General features: G+C 39.1%; 1 protein-coding gene across 1 annotated transcript in view; it reads left to right on the top strand.

Moving 5' to 3' along the window:
* Positions 1-11,809, top strand: part of Unc5d (unc-5 netrin receptor D) — a 222,611-nt gene extending 210,802 nt beyond the window's left edge. The window contains exon 18 of the mRNA XM_033765579.1: positions 5,673-11,809. Within this exon, the coding sequence (XP_033621470.1) occupies positions 5,673-5,877 (205 nt within the window). The 3' untranslated portion in view covers positions 5,878-11,809. The remainder of the gene's footprint in view (positions 1-5,672) is intronic.
* The last annotated feature ends 3,103 nt before the right edge of the window (positions 11,810-14,912 follow it).

Below are 14,912 nucleotides of genomic sequence, written 5' to 3'. Positions count from 1 at the left end.
TTTTTTTTTTTTTTTAATCTGAGTTTATTGGTACTTTTTAAGTACCCAGTACAGTTGCATTCCTCACTGGGATCTTGTACCTTGGTTCTCAGTTCTCAGATCTTGGTTCTCAGTTTTTCCTCTTACCCCTGCCCTCTCTTCACCCCCTCCACCCTCCCCAATTTTCAAAGACTTTGTTTTGGTTTTTTCCTTTTCTCACATTTTTCTCGTTAGTTTTCACTTTTTATACTACCCAATCTACTCAGAAACAAGATATTTCTAGAATGTGCTCTTCATGGCTTAAGAAGCACAAATTGAGTGCAGCGTGACTGACACCAGTTCCTGGAGCACGAGCAGCCTGTCCTCCTATCTCAGTGCAGATGGTGTCTCCTGGGTGCTGAATGGAGGCCTAGGTAGTGGATAAACCTTGCTGGAAGGAGGCATCCTCTGTGCTAAGGATGCTGCTCAAGCTCCATTGTGGCCCTTTCTGTAACTTAGATTGAAATTTATCCTCTCAGTTAGTCACAGGAAGAGCTTACGGTTTATGAATAGGTTCATTGGCCCCCTGATGGCATGGTTCTGAGCTACTTTTAAAAAATTAAAAAAAAAAAAGACTTTGTTATCTGGAATTGAAAATGGAAGGGGTCCCTTTTAGGCCACACGCAAGGAGGGGTGCCCTGGGTAGCTCTCCAGTACAGTTCCCCAGGGCTGAGATACAGACTCATACAGCTGCCTTTCTCTCCACCACTGTTACCTCCGCCTTTGTTAATTGATGCAGAATTTAGATGTACTGGTCCCTGGGTATTTACATTTGAATACTGCAGGGATTCTGAAAGACCTGAAAGCTTTCCCAGAACTAAAGAAAATGGAGCATTTCTACCCTGTTTGCCTTTTTATAAAATTAGACCTGTGTTTCAATAATTTATAAAGACCTTATATGGCAGAATCTTTGGACCTCACAATTCTCCTCTTTGCCTCTCACCTTGTATACCCTAAAGAAATCAGACAGTTCAATAACTATCCTTAAACATCTTTAAATATTACCTAAGTTCAGTATTAGCTTAACGCAGCTGTTAGTATAAAAATGTATTTTGAAAACTAAGATTCTATATAACCAAGAGATGGGGGGCATGGAGGAAGAGGATGTAAAAAGAATTAAGAATGTAATCATTCTGTGCTGCAAACATGTACTAAAATAAAACAAAACAAAACTCTACCTTTGCAAGTTGTCTGGTGCCTATTAAAATTGGTAAAGATTCATGTTTTCAGTTGTACCCTGGCTTCCACATTAAGCACAGGCTTTTAATTGGGGCCAATGCATGGGTCTGGGGAAGTCTCAGAAAGATGAAGTTCATTACCATAATGAAACAAATCCCCAGGAATTCAGGTGTGCAGAAAGTGCATAAGCTCATCAAAACAAATTAATTTAATAAACAATTAGTATTTGTTGAGCTTACATGGATAAATGTATTTAAGCTCTTAGCATAAGTTTCGATCTTTCTTTTCATATGTATTTTACAGTTTATCTGTACTCATTCAGTGAAAGTTCCAAAGATCGGGTCATAGTCTATCCGCTTTAGAGCATATGAACTGAACTGAAGTCATACAATGTTTTTAAAGCAGATTTCTAAATTTCAGGTATTAGATAATCTTACCTCCCTTTATAGATCACATCTTTATTGCATCACAGAAACTAAATCTTAATTTTCTGTGTCAGTGGAACAGTTTTCAAAGGCTATAACAAAAAGATTCCTGAAGTGCGGTGCATAAAAAAGGAAAAATAGAAGCATCGAAGGAGAACATAGTAAATGTTGGCCACATTCCAGGTTTCTATAGAGAAAGAAAACAATTATGCTTCACTTTTAGCCATCTACCTAGTCGTTCAGGATTACTACTTGTTGCTTACATTTTGGTTTCATTTCAGAGAGACAGACAGACATAGGGAATCACTTAAATTCAACTATTGCTGTGAATTACATTTTGTAGTAGTAGGAATCCCCTCAGTGGTGGGTACATTTGCTTCTTGGTGCCCCATATAGCAGTGATACTATGAAGAGAAACAGGTCACATAGATTAGGACCAGAATAATCTGTAAAAGGTGGTGTGAAGATAACCAAAGGGATATGTGGCACATCAGTTTTTGAAAACTCCTAACACATTTGCATCCATGTGCTCAGTAAAATCACATAGCTATAGTTGAGGAGTAATCTGGTAGGATTTAGAGGTTTTTAGATATTCATTTTTCTGCTGGAAACGGGTAGGTACACTTTAATACTTATTAACTGCAAAGCTGATTGTATTATTTGTAAAAAGGCTGATAGGCTCCTCTGTGGATCCACTAAAATGAAGTAGATTTGAAATTTGGATGTGTTACGCTGCGTGTGCTTGTGTAAATTCAAAGAATACATTAAAACTTGCTTCGGGAAGCACATTTCACTAGCTACAATATGCTCAGAGATTCGTGGCAAGTGAATTTTATTTCTCACTCTTTTGATCATTTAGCTTCCCTTTAGCCCTCTGTGCCTCTTCCAAACTTTGCACACTCACAGGACTATTCAGCGTCACATGGCTTGTGGGAGCCCTTCTGCTCTGGACTCTTAAGTTCTACCTTCCTCTGAGCAGGTGTACCCAGAACACCTTCTAGCCCATTTAGATTTAAGGATATTTTTTCACGTTGTATCAAAACAAAACTTCACATCACTTTCAAAACATATTCTCTATGCCTCTCTCGCCATTTCATTACTGTGCTTTGTATGATGTCTTCCTGTCATGTCTCCAAGTGTCAAAGATTCCCCAACATTTAAAAGGATGAAGCTCTCAAAATACTTGAAGCAGAAAAAATACATAGCTTGGGATTCAGGAACTTCGGCCATGTGGGTGCTTATTCGCAAGTGCATTCCAAAACAGGATGCTCCAGCCAATCTTTCCCATAACTCACACTTATAAACATCTAGTTTGGTTTATAAATAGCAAAGGGCAAGGGTCAATGCAATGGTGACAGCCGCACCTGGCCTACAGCCTGCTTTCAAAGCCACAACCAAGTGTTTTTCTTACATTTTTAGATTGTTAGGAAACATTCAAAAGGAGAGTAATAATTTGGGAGACATGGAAACTGTTTAACAATCAAATTTGAGTGTCAGGAAATGAAGTTTTACTGGAAGACAATCAGACCATTAGCATATGTTTTGCCAAAGGCTGCTTTTTCACACCACCTTGGCAAAATGGAGTGGCTACCATAGAGAACTCTGTGGCCCCCAAAAGCCAGAAATATTACTGCCTTGCTCTTTATAAAACACACTTGTCAAGCCTGATATAGATGTACAGTCTAACTTTTGGGTTAACGGGAGAATAGGGGTTCTTTCCGGTCACTCCCACAGCACCCCACATCTCGGATGCTCAATAGCAAATCCAAAACATGACTCCCCAGCAAAACCGTGAAAAAGCCAGTGCTGCCTGTAAAAAAATAATGGGGATCATAAAAACAAAAGCATGGCCGTAGTCATTATTCTGATGATAGACATAAAAAGAGATGGTGGCACTGGCTACGCAGCGTCCACTCCCTCCTCCGTTCTCAGGGTGCTCTGATCTCCACTGTTCCTTCGGTCCGTGTTCCGCCTGAATATGAACGAGGGATCTGGAGGGACATAATAACATTTCCACGTGGCCACGAAGAAGTGCCAATATTCAAAACAGAGTTCTCCGATAAAAGAAAAAGGGTTCCTTCGATGGCTGAAGCAGGGTTTGTCGTAACGTTTCTATTCAGGTAAAAATAATAATAAAAAAATTAAAGAGAAAAAAGGAAAGGGAAGATAAAAGAACAATGCAAAGAATATTTTTGAGCTGGCCACCTTCCTTTCCAGTTAAAGTTACACAGGTAGTTGAATGTACATGTAATGACTTGGATATCTATGTGACAAGGCACCATGTGGCTATAAAGACTTCAGAAAAGACAACATTTTATTCATTCAGAACTCCTTTGTGTGTGTGCGATGCTTGTATATGATAATGTGCCATTAAAACCGTGGCTTCTCTTCCAAGTGCTCTTCTCTATATAAATCCATTTTGTGCATATAATAGGAAGTAATACCATCTCTAAACCAGACACTTCTCTGAAAAAGCTTTAGCTCATCAGAATTTCACAGAAGTGACATTTCTATCCTTACTGCAAGAGTCCTATGAAAAACAGTGACCTTTAATCCTTTGTGTTTTCCTAGTCTTCATCACAGCAAAGTTAATGTCCAAAAGATTATCACTTTTTTTTCATTACAGAAACTGTATTATCTGAAAAAAAATCTTATCAGACTCAATTATTCTGGTAATTGGTGTTGAGTAAACAAACACCTGTCAGAGTGTTATGATAAGTGCTGTAGCACATTCAGAAAATTATTTAAATATGATCCTTAGCTTTCAGGTTTTTATCGTCAAATTGGCAAGACAAAGTTCACTTACTCATATATACCAGATATAAAAGTTCAAACCAAGATTAACAAAATTTCAGAGGAGACATAAATCATTTTGAGGAAAGAAGACATGAGATTGGAACCACACACTGTAGTAGTGTATACTCCTGAAAGTCAGGGCAGAGGAAGGAAGTGGACATGAACAATGAACGGGATAATTAAACAAAAGCAAGAACCAAAGTATTCCCGAAGTCAGGACTGATGGCTCAAGGATTAAAAGTGGTCTCTGGATGCATATGTATGTGCTTTTTTATAAATACATATGATGAGCTGGCGCTGCGCCTGCCTCACGAGTGCAAGGTCCTGAGTTTGATCTCGGGTACCGAAAATAAATACATGCATGCACATATACCTAGGAGATTTCCAGAGATCTGTATCTCAGTGGTGAGGACTGACCAAAGAAGGCATTAAAAACAACCAGAATAAATACGATTGAGAAATAGAAGCAACACGAATTAGATGGAGGACTTGGAGAAAGAATTTGGAAACTTTTGCCTGATCCAGGCCAAAAAGCGATGGCATATAAATTACTTAAAAGTAAAATGACTGGAGAGGAAGGCTGAAGCCAATGAACACATCACAAAGGAAGAAACGATACTAAGGGAGGGATCTAATCCGAATGCCAGAATGTGAGAATGGAAAGATACCATCGTAAACGCTAGGATACTTGTTAGAGTTACACAGGGAACTCATTTGGAGGCAGGGAGATGGTATCAGTTCTTGGCACTGCTGCGCTTGAGGAAATGAAGGTACATGCAATTGAAGCAACCCTAAAGCAGTTAGAGATCTATAACTAGCTCTCATTTACTGACAGGATTGGAGATGCAGATTTAGATACTTGGAATTAACGACTCCATTTCATATATGGGCCCACTGAGGCAGAAAAGAAGAGCAAGGAATCAAAGAGTAAAACCTTGGCAATCCTGGTGTTTACTGAAGGGAGGAGGAGGCAGATATTTTGAAAGATAGGAAAGAGAGATCATCACATAAACGAATGGAATAAAGGGGGTAGTCAAGAGACACACTGCAGAGAGAACAGAGACAAGACTTGGAGGATATGAAGGCCATTGGCTGCATTTCGAAGTACAATTTCATTTGAAGGTTGGGATACAATATGCCTTAGTATAACTTTCTACCCTTATGGAAATAATATCTACTGAAGTTTATTTAAAAGTTTCATATGGTGATTTTTATGACAATGTTTATGGTGATTTTTTGTTTCACTCTCTCTAGGAATTTATCTTATTTTGCTACACAAAGTAGCCCATCTGCTGTCATTTTGAACCTGTGGGAAGCTCGTCATCAGCACGATGGTGACCTTGACTCCCTGGCCTGTGCCCTTGAAGAAATTGGGAGGACACACACGAAACTCTCCAACATTACAGAATCCCAGCTTGATGAAGCCGACTTCAACTACAGCAGGCAAAATGGACTCTAGTCGACTTCGCTCATGAGGCAGAAGGATGGCCAGCTTTGGGACATTGCTTTAAATGGGAAAGAAAGAGGCAGCTTTCTACCCAACAGCATTTGGGAAATTCAGCCTTTATGATCAGTGAGATACCCTGGTTGAAGAAACTGAAATCTGTAGAGGTGAAAGATGTTAGTAGGGAACAGTACAAGCTCGTGCAGACACAGGAGAGTTGCACTGTCTCCTCTGAAGCCACACACTGGTTAACATTAGCTGCCATCCTCAGGTTTGGAGTGGCAAGGATAGGAGTGAGGGCGTATCTACCCTGAAGTAGCTGTGGGAAGAGATGAGCTGTGAGAAGCCGGGAAGGCAGGAATTGATGAAGTGCATGTTCTGAAACAGGTTTTGAATGATGTGCTTGCTCCCTAGGACCAGCTGATACCGGTACCAGGCTGTCAAGAGTTTTCTACCAACTGGCATCTCTGAATTTGGGAATCATTGTAAAACTGGTTTTTAGAAGTGAGACGGGGTTGCCATCCCGTGTGTATCACTTCACCAGTGTCAAGGAGGGCGTATAGAATTTAGAATCTGAATCTATCGCACCAGCACCAATTTCCTGTCTATCCTAGCCACTTGGAGACAAAACTGAAAAATAAGATAGACCACAAACTAATTCTTGTAGTAGACCTCACCTTCTTTTTTTCCCAGAGACAAACGCACTCATGTCTTTTCATCTTTCTTTACCCATCGGAGTAGAAAGAGTCAAGGGAACATAGTGAGACCTTTTGATATGAAAATAGATTTCATCTGACTTGACACGAGAATCCCTGTTCCCAGACTAACACTCAAACTGCAGAATGCCATTAGAAGACAGCTTCTCACATGGATATGGAGATAGCAAAGGCCTAGCCGGGTCTAAGGATACATATGAACGACAGTGCCACAGTTCTTAAATAAGGGGTCACTCTGGGAAACAAGTCGATCCAGTTTAACAGCAGTTTTGTGATCAGGGAGTGAGGAGTTGTCCTCCGCTTCCCAGCTCAAGTTCTAGAAATGTTCCCACCTTTTGGTTCTAAGTCATCACAAAATCTCTCAGTAGAGCTGTAGGTCATCTTCCTCTTGCCTCGTGGGGAATTAGCAGAGAGTCTTTGCTCTGAGCGACACCTGAGGAAAGAGACTGAAGGGATCCCTCCACCCGGGTGTCCCGGGAACCACATGCATCCTGCCAGGAGCTTTCCAGCCCTGGCTGCTCTTCTTCACCGCATAGTTTTTCTCTGTAGAACTATTTCACTCTATAATTCTTTTTTAAAAGAGGAGGCAGTGATATTATAGAGAATTAAAATTCACAGACAATTCTCGACACTCAGCACTTGACTTCACTGTTTTGCCCTAGTCAGTTATTTTTGACAAGGTGTCCTGGTAGGCTGAAGACAAACACGCTACTGCTCATCAGCGGCTGGATGTTTCCAGGGGCAGACCACAATCAGGACAACCAAAGTCAAGAATCGAGATTAGAAGGCAGCTGATCAGCTACTCAGAGGCTGGCTACATTCGAATAGAATAAAAGTAGTCAGGGAATGAGGGAAATAAAGAGCACTTGACAACAGGCATAGAATCAATTTTTTAAAATTTTGTAGATCCCTTGCTTTAAAAAAAGAAAAAGGCATATTGTGAATCTCCTCCCAAGTGGAAAAAGACCTGAAGACAAGCTGAATTTATGCTCCCATGGATAAGCATTGAAAATGTCTTCAATGCCTTGGCCATTTCCTCTAACTAATGTGTGGTATATGTGGTCCCCTGGGTTAGATAAAAGGCTTTGCTAGATGTAACTCAAAAGCATCTTGCTTTTCTCAGGAACCAAAGGCTTATTACATAGAATAAACAAATCATCTTAGAACCATCGAGCACATTTGCAAGGCATCATCCCTAGGTCAGGAGAATACCCTTTTGCTAATGTGCTCCACTTGTTCCTTTCTTCCAGGGAACAACTCAGAGGCAGTATGAGAAGATCAGTCACTTGACATTACCAGTGTGACTTTTGAGGGAAAGAGGCGGAAATGGATGGCCGGTCACGATACACTGGAGAGTTGACGGGCCTGACTAGGGCAGATGAAGCCTGCATTAATCTGTGGAGGAATAATCAGTTTAAAGCACAGGACACAACTTATGTTAACATACACCTTGGAGGATTCTGTTTCAAGTCATCTTACAAATTTTGTTCTCTTTCCTTCTAGTTGGCCTTATAACCATTTCATGTATTCTGTGACTCCACACAGGCTCTTTGAAGAATTTTTGTCTTTTTTGCTTTAAGGAGATAAAAAAAAAAAATTTAAGTGATTTCCCTTGGAACCTATCTGTATTAGTTTAAAATGAGATAAGATGATTGTTAATCCCTGAATGTATGGAATTTCCCCCACTTCGGGGGTTCGTCTTTTGGTCTGGATTCATCAACAAACTTGGTCATCACATCTCAAAGAGTAACAGAGGGAGAGGTTAATAGGATTCGCCTCGGATTTCAGTCCAAGGTTCATTCAAATTCATCTTCCTGTTCATATTTTTCCTTTACATTTCTGTCTTCTACAGTTATACTACATAGGGTTTCTATGTTAATGTATGAGATTCTGTTGTCGTTAAATATTAAGACTGTGCAGTGTTATACCATAGAACTGCAGAGAACTCATGTTTGTGAGATTTGTAGATCAAGGTGTACATGTGGGGGAAGGGACTGCGGGTCAGCTAAAGTCTTAATTCACTCCTGGACTCACGGTTATTTACTGTGACCCAAAGCTTTTTCTATGAAATTAACCTGTCATAACACAAATACCTCTCTTGAAAGATATTTACTCATTAGTTGAAGCACTTAATTTGGAAGTCTTACGGTCTGAGGGCAAAATGAAGCATAAAGTAAAAGTGGCCCTAAATACTTCACAGGTTGGTTTTTCGGAACATCCCACTTAATGCCACATCTCTCAGTGCTCAAAGACATTTCAGTCTAACACTCATGCGTTTAAGTCTAAACAGCATGCCACCAAATTGGCACAATTCACAGCTTTGCCAGACGACAGCATCATAAAGCTAATTTTCAGTCTTTACAACATTGCTTGTACAGTCTTACTGGTTTACATTACAATCCTTTAAGCCAAAAGGAAGCTCGCTGTATAGAATTAAATGCAAACTTCATTTATCAGTGCAGGAAGTCTCATAAAATTCAGATGTACTCCCACAAAAATTTTATTGGCCTTTTTGTAAAAGATAAAAAGGAATTGACAGTTCTCTTTCAAGGGGGAACTTTTCTCTATTTTTATTCTCAGTACAGAGGTTATCCTTTTGACATGGTTCTCATATTTCACTTGGCTTTAAGAGGGAATGTTAAATCATACCACTAAAACAAGATTCTCTTTGGATTAAAGTCCTGGATTTACTGCAGTTATTTTGCTTGATAAAAATTCTCAACACCAGGATTGATAAACAAAGGTAGATAGTAACATGTTGTAATAGGTATTAGATAATGTTTCTCTACTTGCCAACTTCTGGCAAATTTACCAGTGAATTCCACAGTATTATAAAATCTCTTGAAATGTATTTGTTTTTTCCTTTTAGCCATTTTCTCTTCAATTTCTTGGTCTCTCTGCCCTCTGTGACTGTGTTGAATGACCTAGCTGTCAGATGTGCTGAAGATGATGTTCCCTGAGGTCTCTGTTTCAGCTCAGTAAAGGTTGCAGGAAGCAGGAAGTTGCTGAGCAGCGTGCCTGTCTGGCCCACTGTGTGGCCCATTTTCATTCTGTTTCCTCATGAAACATTGCAACGTTTGAATCCGTAGTAGCTCCCCATTGACTGGACTCGAGGTGACAGCCACAGCAAATGGGAGAGCAAAATGTTGGCCTGCAGATGGTGAAAAATTTTTCTTAGCCTTTTGGTGTTTGTTGCCATAGCGTCGTATTTGAAAATTGATGCTTTAGCCAACAGCTGAATGGCCACCGTTTCTGTAGTCTCCACAATGTGTCCGCATAGACTTTTTCCTGAACTACAAGCAAAAACGTATTTTGTCAAATGTTACAAAAGTGAAAACGTTACTAATCTTAGATGTGTTGCATATTTTGTGTTTCTCCTTTCCAAACTCTTTCAAAAGCTGCAGTTACAAAGCTGTTTGGCTGTATCGACAGCATGTGGTGTGTTTTGCAAAAGCAGTTCTAGGAGAGCCAGGGTTTCTGTGGACTCCTCGCATCCCCATTCCAGGGTCATCTACAGAATTAAATCGGCAACTTAGAATGCTGTCATTTTTCAAAAGATAAAAGGGGATGGAAACTAGACCTGGCTGTTAGTCACTAGTGTGTAGTACTGTGATCTGAAGTAGGAAATTTAACTCACATAGAATAATTGTGGTTTTTGAAGCAGCTACTCATTGCTTTTTCCTTTTGCTATTAAGATCATGGATTTGGAATGTCCTCATGAGGTGGGCCTAAGACAGTAACATTTGAACTTCATGTCTTGGAACCTAACCCCAACTGAACCCAAAGATTAAAAAGGGAGTAAGCTTCATGTTTAGGCCTAAGCTTAAAAATTTCCTTCCCTACCCCTACTATTTTATTTAGTGGGGATTATGTCTTTTGTTTCTGGAAATTTATAGTTTTGATCACAGAATATGTCATTGAAATTGGTAACATAGTTCTTTGCATGAGTGGAAATATGTATCAAAATTATTTTACAAAAGACCTGATTACAATGAAAATGCCCTTTTCCCTCTCACATTTTGCTAATGGTACAAAAGCGTTTCATTTAAATCAAGCATTATTTACATCCAAATTCCCATTGTAAACAATTTATTCGGTTCCCCAAAATCTTACTATCTATGGCAGGAAGAGATTTAATTATGGTTCTGGTGAGTCACCAAAGGACAGATGACATTTGAGAGATAAGTAGAACACCATGCCTTATGACTCACCTTGATAACACAGACATTCCAAAAAGAACTGGATCTAATAGAGCCAGGGATTTAGCTAAATGGTGCAGCCGCCTGCCTTGCAAGTGCAAGGTCCTGAGTTTGATTCCTGGTACCCCCCCCAAAAAAAAAGAAAAGGAAAGGAATTGGATCTAGTAGTTCTATTATGGTGCATTTCACCAGTTCTGACAGCACTGAGAGGGAGACCACAGGATGATCTCTGAAAACCACCCTTCAGGAGCATCCTGGAGGCTCATCCTAAGGCACCAGGCTCCCACTCCACACTTCTCTGCAATTCACTCAAACTGCCGGAATTTCTGGTCGGGATCACAACTCCTTCCTTCTACAAAATGGAATCAAGACAGAGTTTCTGTCCTTCACAATTGTATCTGATGCACTCCAGTCTTGACCTAGAAATCTGGCAAACATAAGCCAGTAGGCGAAAGTTGGCTTATTTTCCTAACCCAAATTCACACATACAAAAAATTAGTTCTTGTGTACCTCCAATTCTGTATGAAAGAATTTAAAACAGATTTCATTTTGTTCTGTTTATTTTGGGAAGGTACCTGGGGGTGTTCTTGCTAGTGATTCATATCCCAACCCATACCACTCTCAACTTTTACTTGATGTGTTCAAAGCCAAAACAAGTAAGTACAATTTGAAAAGCAGGGCTGAACACTAAATTTGACATGAAGCTGAAGGAGTGAGCAAGCCAGAGAAGAGTTTGAATAAAGCATGGCCTTGGCTTCATACCACACTTTTTGTGCCTTGTATTATCAATGTATATTCTGAATGTTGTACAGTAAACGCGGATGGACTTCTTAGAGAAGGCTGCCCTGGCTTCTTTTCAGCACATGTACAGATCTATAAATATATATACATATATATTTGGTAATGCCAAACAGCTGTTATATTGTACTGAACAAAATGGACGGTTTGGATGTTTTATGTAGAGTTTGCAAAAAAAAAAAAAAAAAAACTGGATGGTTACAGACTTTTCAAGATAAATGTACAGAAGTAAATAAGCGCATATCAGTTATTTATGAATAAAGAGTCTTTTATTGACATTTTAGGATACTCCATGAGTGGAACTTTGAAATCTCAACGAGGACCTCGCCCCCTTTTGTGTACCAACTGCCACATACTAGCAGAGGTTGGGATGTTATCTACAGCGTAATTTCCAATTCCCTGCTGACCCACTGAGCCTAATTTCTCACTCTGGGATGAAGGATGAGACAATCTGAGCTTACTGAAACCAAAGAGATTATTTTCTAACACACACACAGACCCTTTCCCTTCCCATACTATATCATATACTCTGAGGTAAACAGCCCCACCTCCAACGTAACTTGGAAACCTTTCATCTTATTCATCTGAGTTCTTTTTGTTGACCGTGTAGAACATTTTCCACCACTCCATGGGAAAATATGAGGAAAATAATTACAATGCCATACATTTTAAGTACATCCTGACTGACTGAATCTGTTTTAAGTGTGCTTTAAAAATGCTGAGAGCTTCTAAGAATATAATTATAAGAACTCAAAGAATAGTCCAGACCCAGCTGAAACAATGTGATCTGTCATAAAAATGACATCTAATCCATTTAAACCGGTTGGTAATAATTTTTAGAAAGCAGAGTATTTTTCCAAAGTGTTTTTTTTAAGCACAATGCTATTCTCAAACAAAAAAGAGGTTTAGTTTTGTGTTACAAAATAAGCTTGGGAAGCCATGAGATAAATTGAAACATCATTCTCTTGGATTCTAAAATCTTTATGTGGCACAGATAAAATGAATATAGTGGATTTCTGAAAAGGGAGTCTTTCCTGAACCTTTTTGACCATGTTATTCCCATCCTTAGATCATCTTATGGAGTTATTTGGGACAGGTATGAATAGCCACAAAGTGGTTATAAGTGACTCTAAACTAGGCATAGCTTTAAAGCTGCCTAAAATATATTTTAGCTGATAGAAGATTTTCAGTTACCTACTGTGAATTAGGTAAATCAGTTATAGTAAATAAAAACCAAGTCTCAAGTTTCAGTATGATTCAAATAATTAGAACAAATAGATTCAACTTGCATTGGTCAAAATAAATTTCTCTCAAGTAATAACTAGCACAAAGATCCAGATATGTTTCATTCATTCTGATGAAAATTTAACAGATTAGGTTTAACCCGTAATAGGCTAGACAAAGTAATGTTTCTAAAATAGTTGATTAAAGATGCGCTACCTAACTAGGAAGTAATTCTGAATGCATTGACTTACTTTAGGCTCATTTATGCTTGTTCTATATAGTAAACATGTTAGAAATATTAGAATTTGTATTATGACAGGAATTAAATCATTCACTCAAAAAGAATTCACAATTCATTGTGAGAGTTGGGTTCTAATCCCGGCTCTGTCCTTTAGCATTGAAATTAGGCAAGATACTTACATATATGTCTCGTGTATAATACAGGGATGATAACAGAATTTTACATTCTTCCCCAAATCTGAAGAACAAATGAAAACATGTAATGCCTTTAGCATACTCTATGAAACTTGGGAAGCAATTGCTGGGTTTCCCCTCTTACTTTAGGGAAGCAGTAAGTGCAGGAATTAGCAGAAAGTGTGAGGGCAGACAAGTTTTAGTAATCCTGAGTCTGCCATTCTCTAGGTACATGACCTTGGCCAACAAATTCTTTATATTTAAAGGAAGACGATTATGGCAAGTTTGATGAGCATTAAGTAAATGGCCAAGAACAATTCTAAAGAGCAACCATATATCCAGTTGTCTCTGGCTAGTTCTAGTTCTGTACAGATTCATCTCAGAACAGTGATGGGAGCCTTTCAGGATGTTTGGTGAAAACAAACACCTGCCACAGGCTCACCACTACTGTCTAGAACATTCATTACAGTCAGGTGATAAGAGCAGTGATATGCCCCAATGTTAGCACTTTCCTATGCCTAAAAGTCATCTAAAACCTGCACTGCTAACCTTGAAATAGGTGAAATGAAATTTATTTTCAACTGTGCAGGTTAATGGTTAATACTATGAGTTTTAAAAAATACTATTTATTTTAGGAGAAAAATTGAGACAATGGGCGAGACAAAGATGTATTTAAAATATATCTATCACTAAGAAAAACAACATACTTAAAATAATAGTATTCTTGCATACGATAGGTGCTCAATCAATGAGCTGACCATTTTCTAATTTTCAGAGAACATGAGGGCCTTAAAATTCAACATGAGAGTTAGCTGAGCCTTATTTATCACCTGCTATGTGGTGGACTTCTATGCTACAAGTAGGGCATTTATGCGTGATGCCTTGATAATTACTGAGTAATGACATGGACCCAGCCTTGGAGAGGCTCACTGTCTGTGAGTCAAGAGACTGTATGCCATTGGAAAAGAAGTAGAACAAAGGACCCCAATGTAGATAATTAAGGTAATCAAAAGAGAAACACCAGCATGATTATGTCGTGGGAGGGACAGTTACATGGAGAAATTCCCGTGGAACTTCAGTTACAAATGATCTATGAATAGAGCCATTCCTATAATAAATAGAAAGATGTGACCAACTCTACTTTATGGCCTAATATAATCACCATGTATTATTCTTATAAACATATGGGTATCCCAGTGTAGGCCTAACTGTGGTTCTACGGCTGGGCTCATTCGCAACTTTGCAGGTAGCTCAAGGACTGGGGGGCTGCACCCTCCAGATCAGGTGCCTCACACATCCGGGTCCTGGGTTAGGACAAGTGAAGGATGCTATCTTCTGCGTGCCTCACAGTCCGATCTGTTAGGCTGGGCATGGCATAGGCTGAGGGAGGGAAATGTGCAATCTTTTGAAGCAGTAACATTGTTATTTTTGCCAGTCAGATAGTTACATGACTCAAAAGATCAGTCCACTTAAGGAGTACAAAAACAGAACTCATCACTGCATGGGACTTGCCACAAAATCACATTACAGAGCATGTGACTATTCGAAGGAAGAAGAGAATTTGGGTCATGGCTTTGATTTCTCAGATAATACAAAGAATCTGTTCCCCTAAAATAAAGAACATTCACATGGAACAATTAGCACTGATAAATGCATTAAGAAGCATTTTGTTCAGAAGCAGCTGCCACACTGCTTTTTA

The sequence above is a fragment of the Fukomys damarensis genome, unplaced genomic scaffold (genome assembly GCF_012274545.1).
Source record: "Fukomys damarensis isolate Sample0158 unplaced genomic scaffold, DMR_v1.0_HiC HiC_scaffold_18, whole genome shotgun sequence".
NCBI lineage: Eukaryota > Metazoa > Chordata > Mammalia > Rodentia > Bathyergidae > Fukomys > Fukomys damarensis.
The sequence above is the reverse complement of the archived record's forward strand: the minus strand, read 5'-3'. Positions and strand labels throughout refer to the sequence as shown.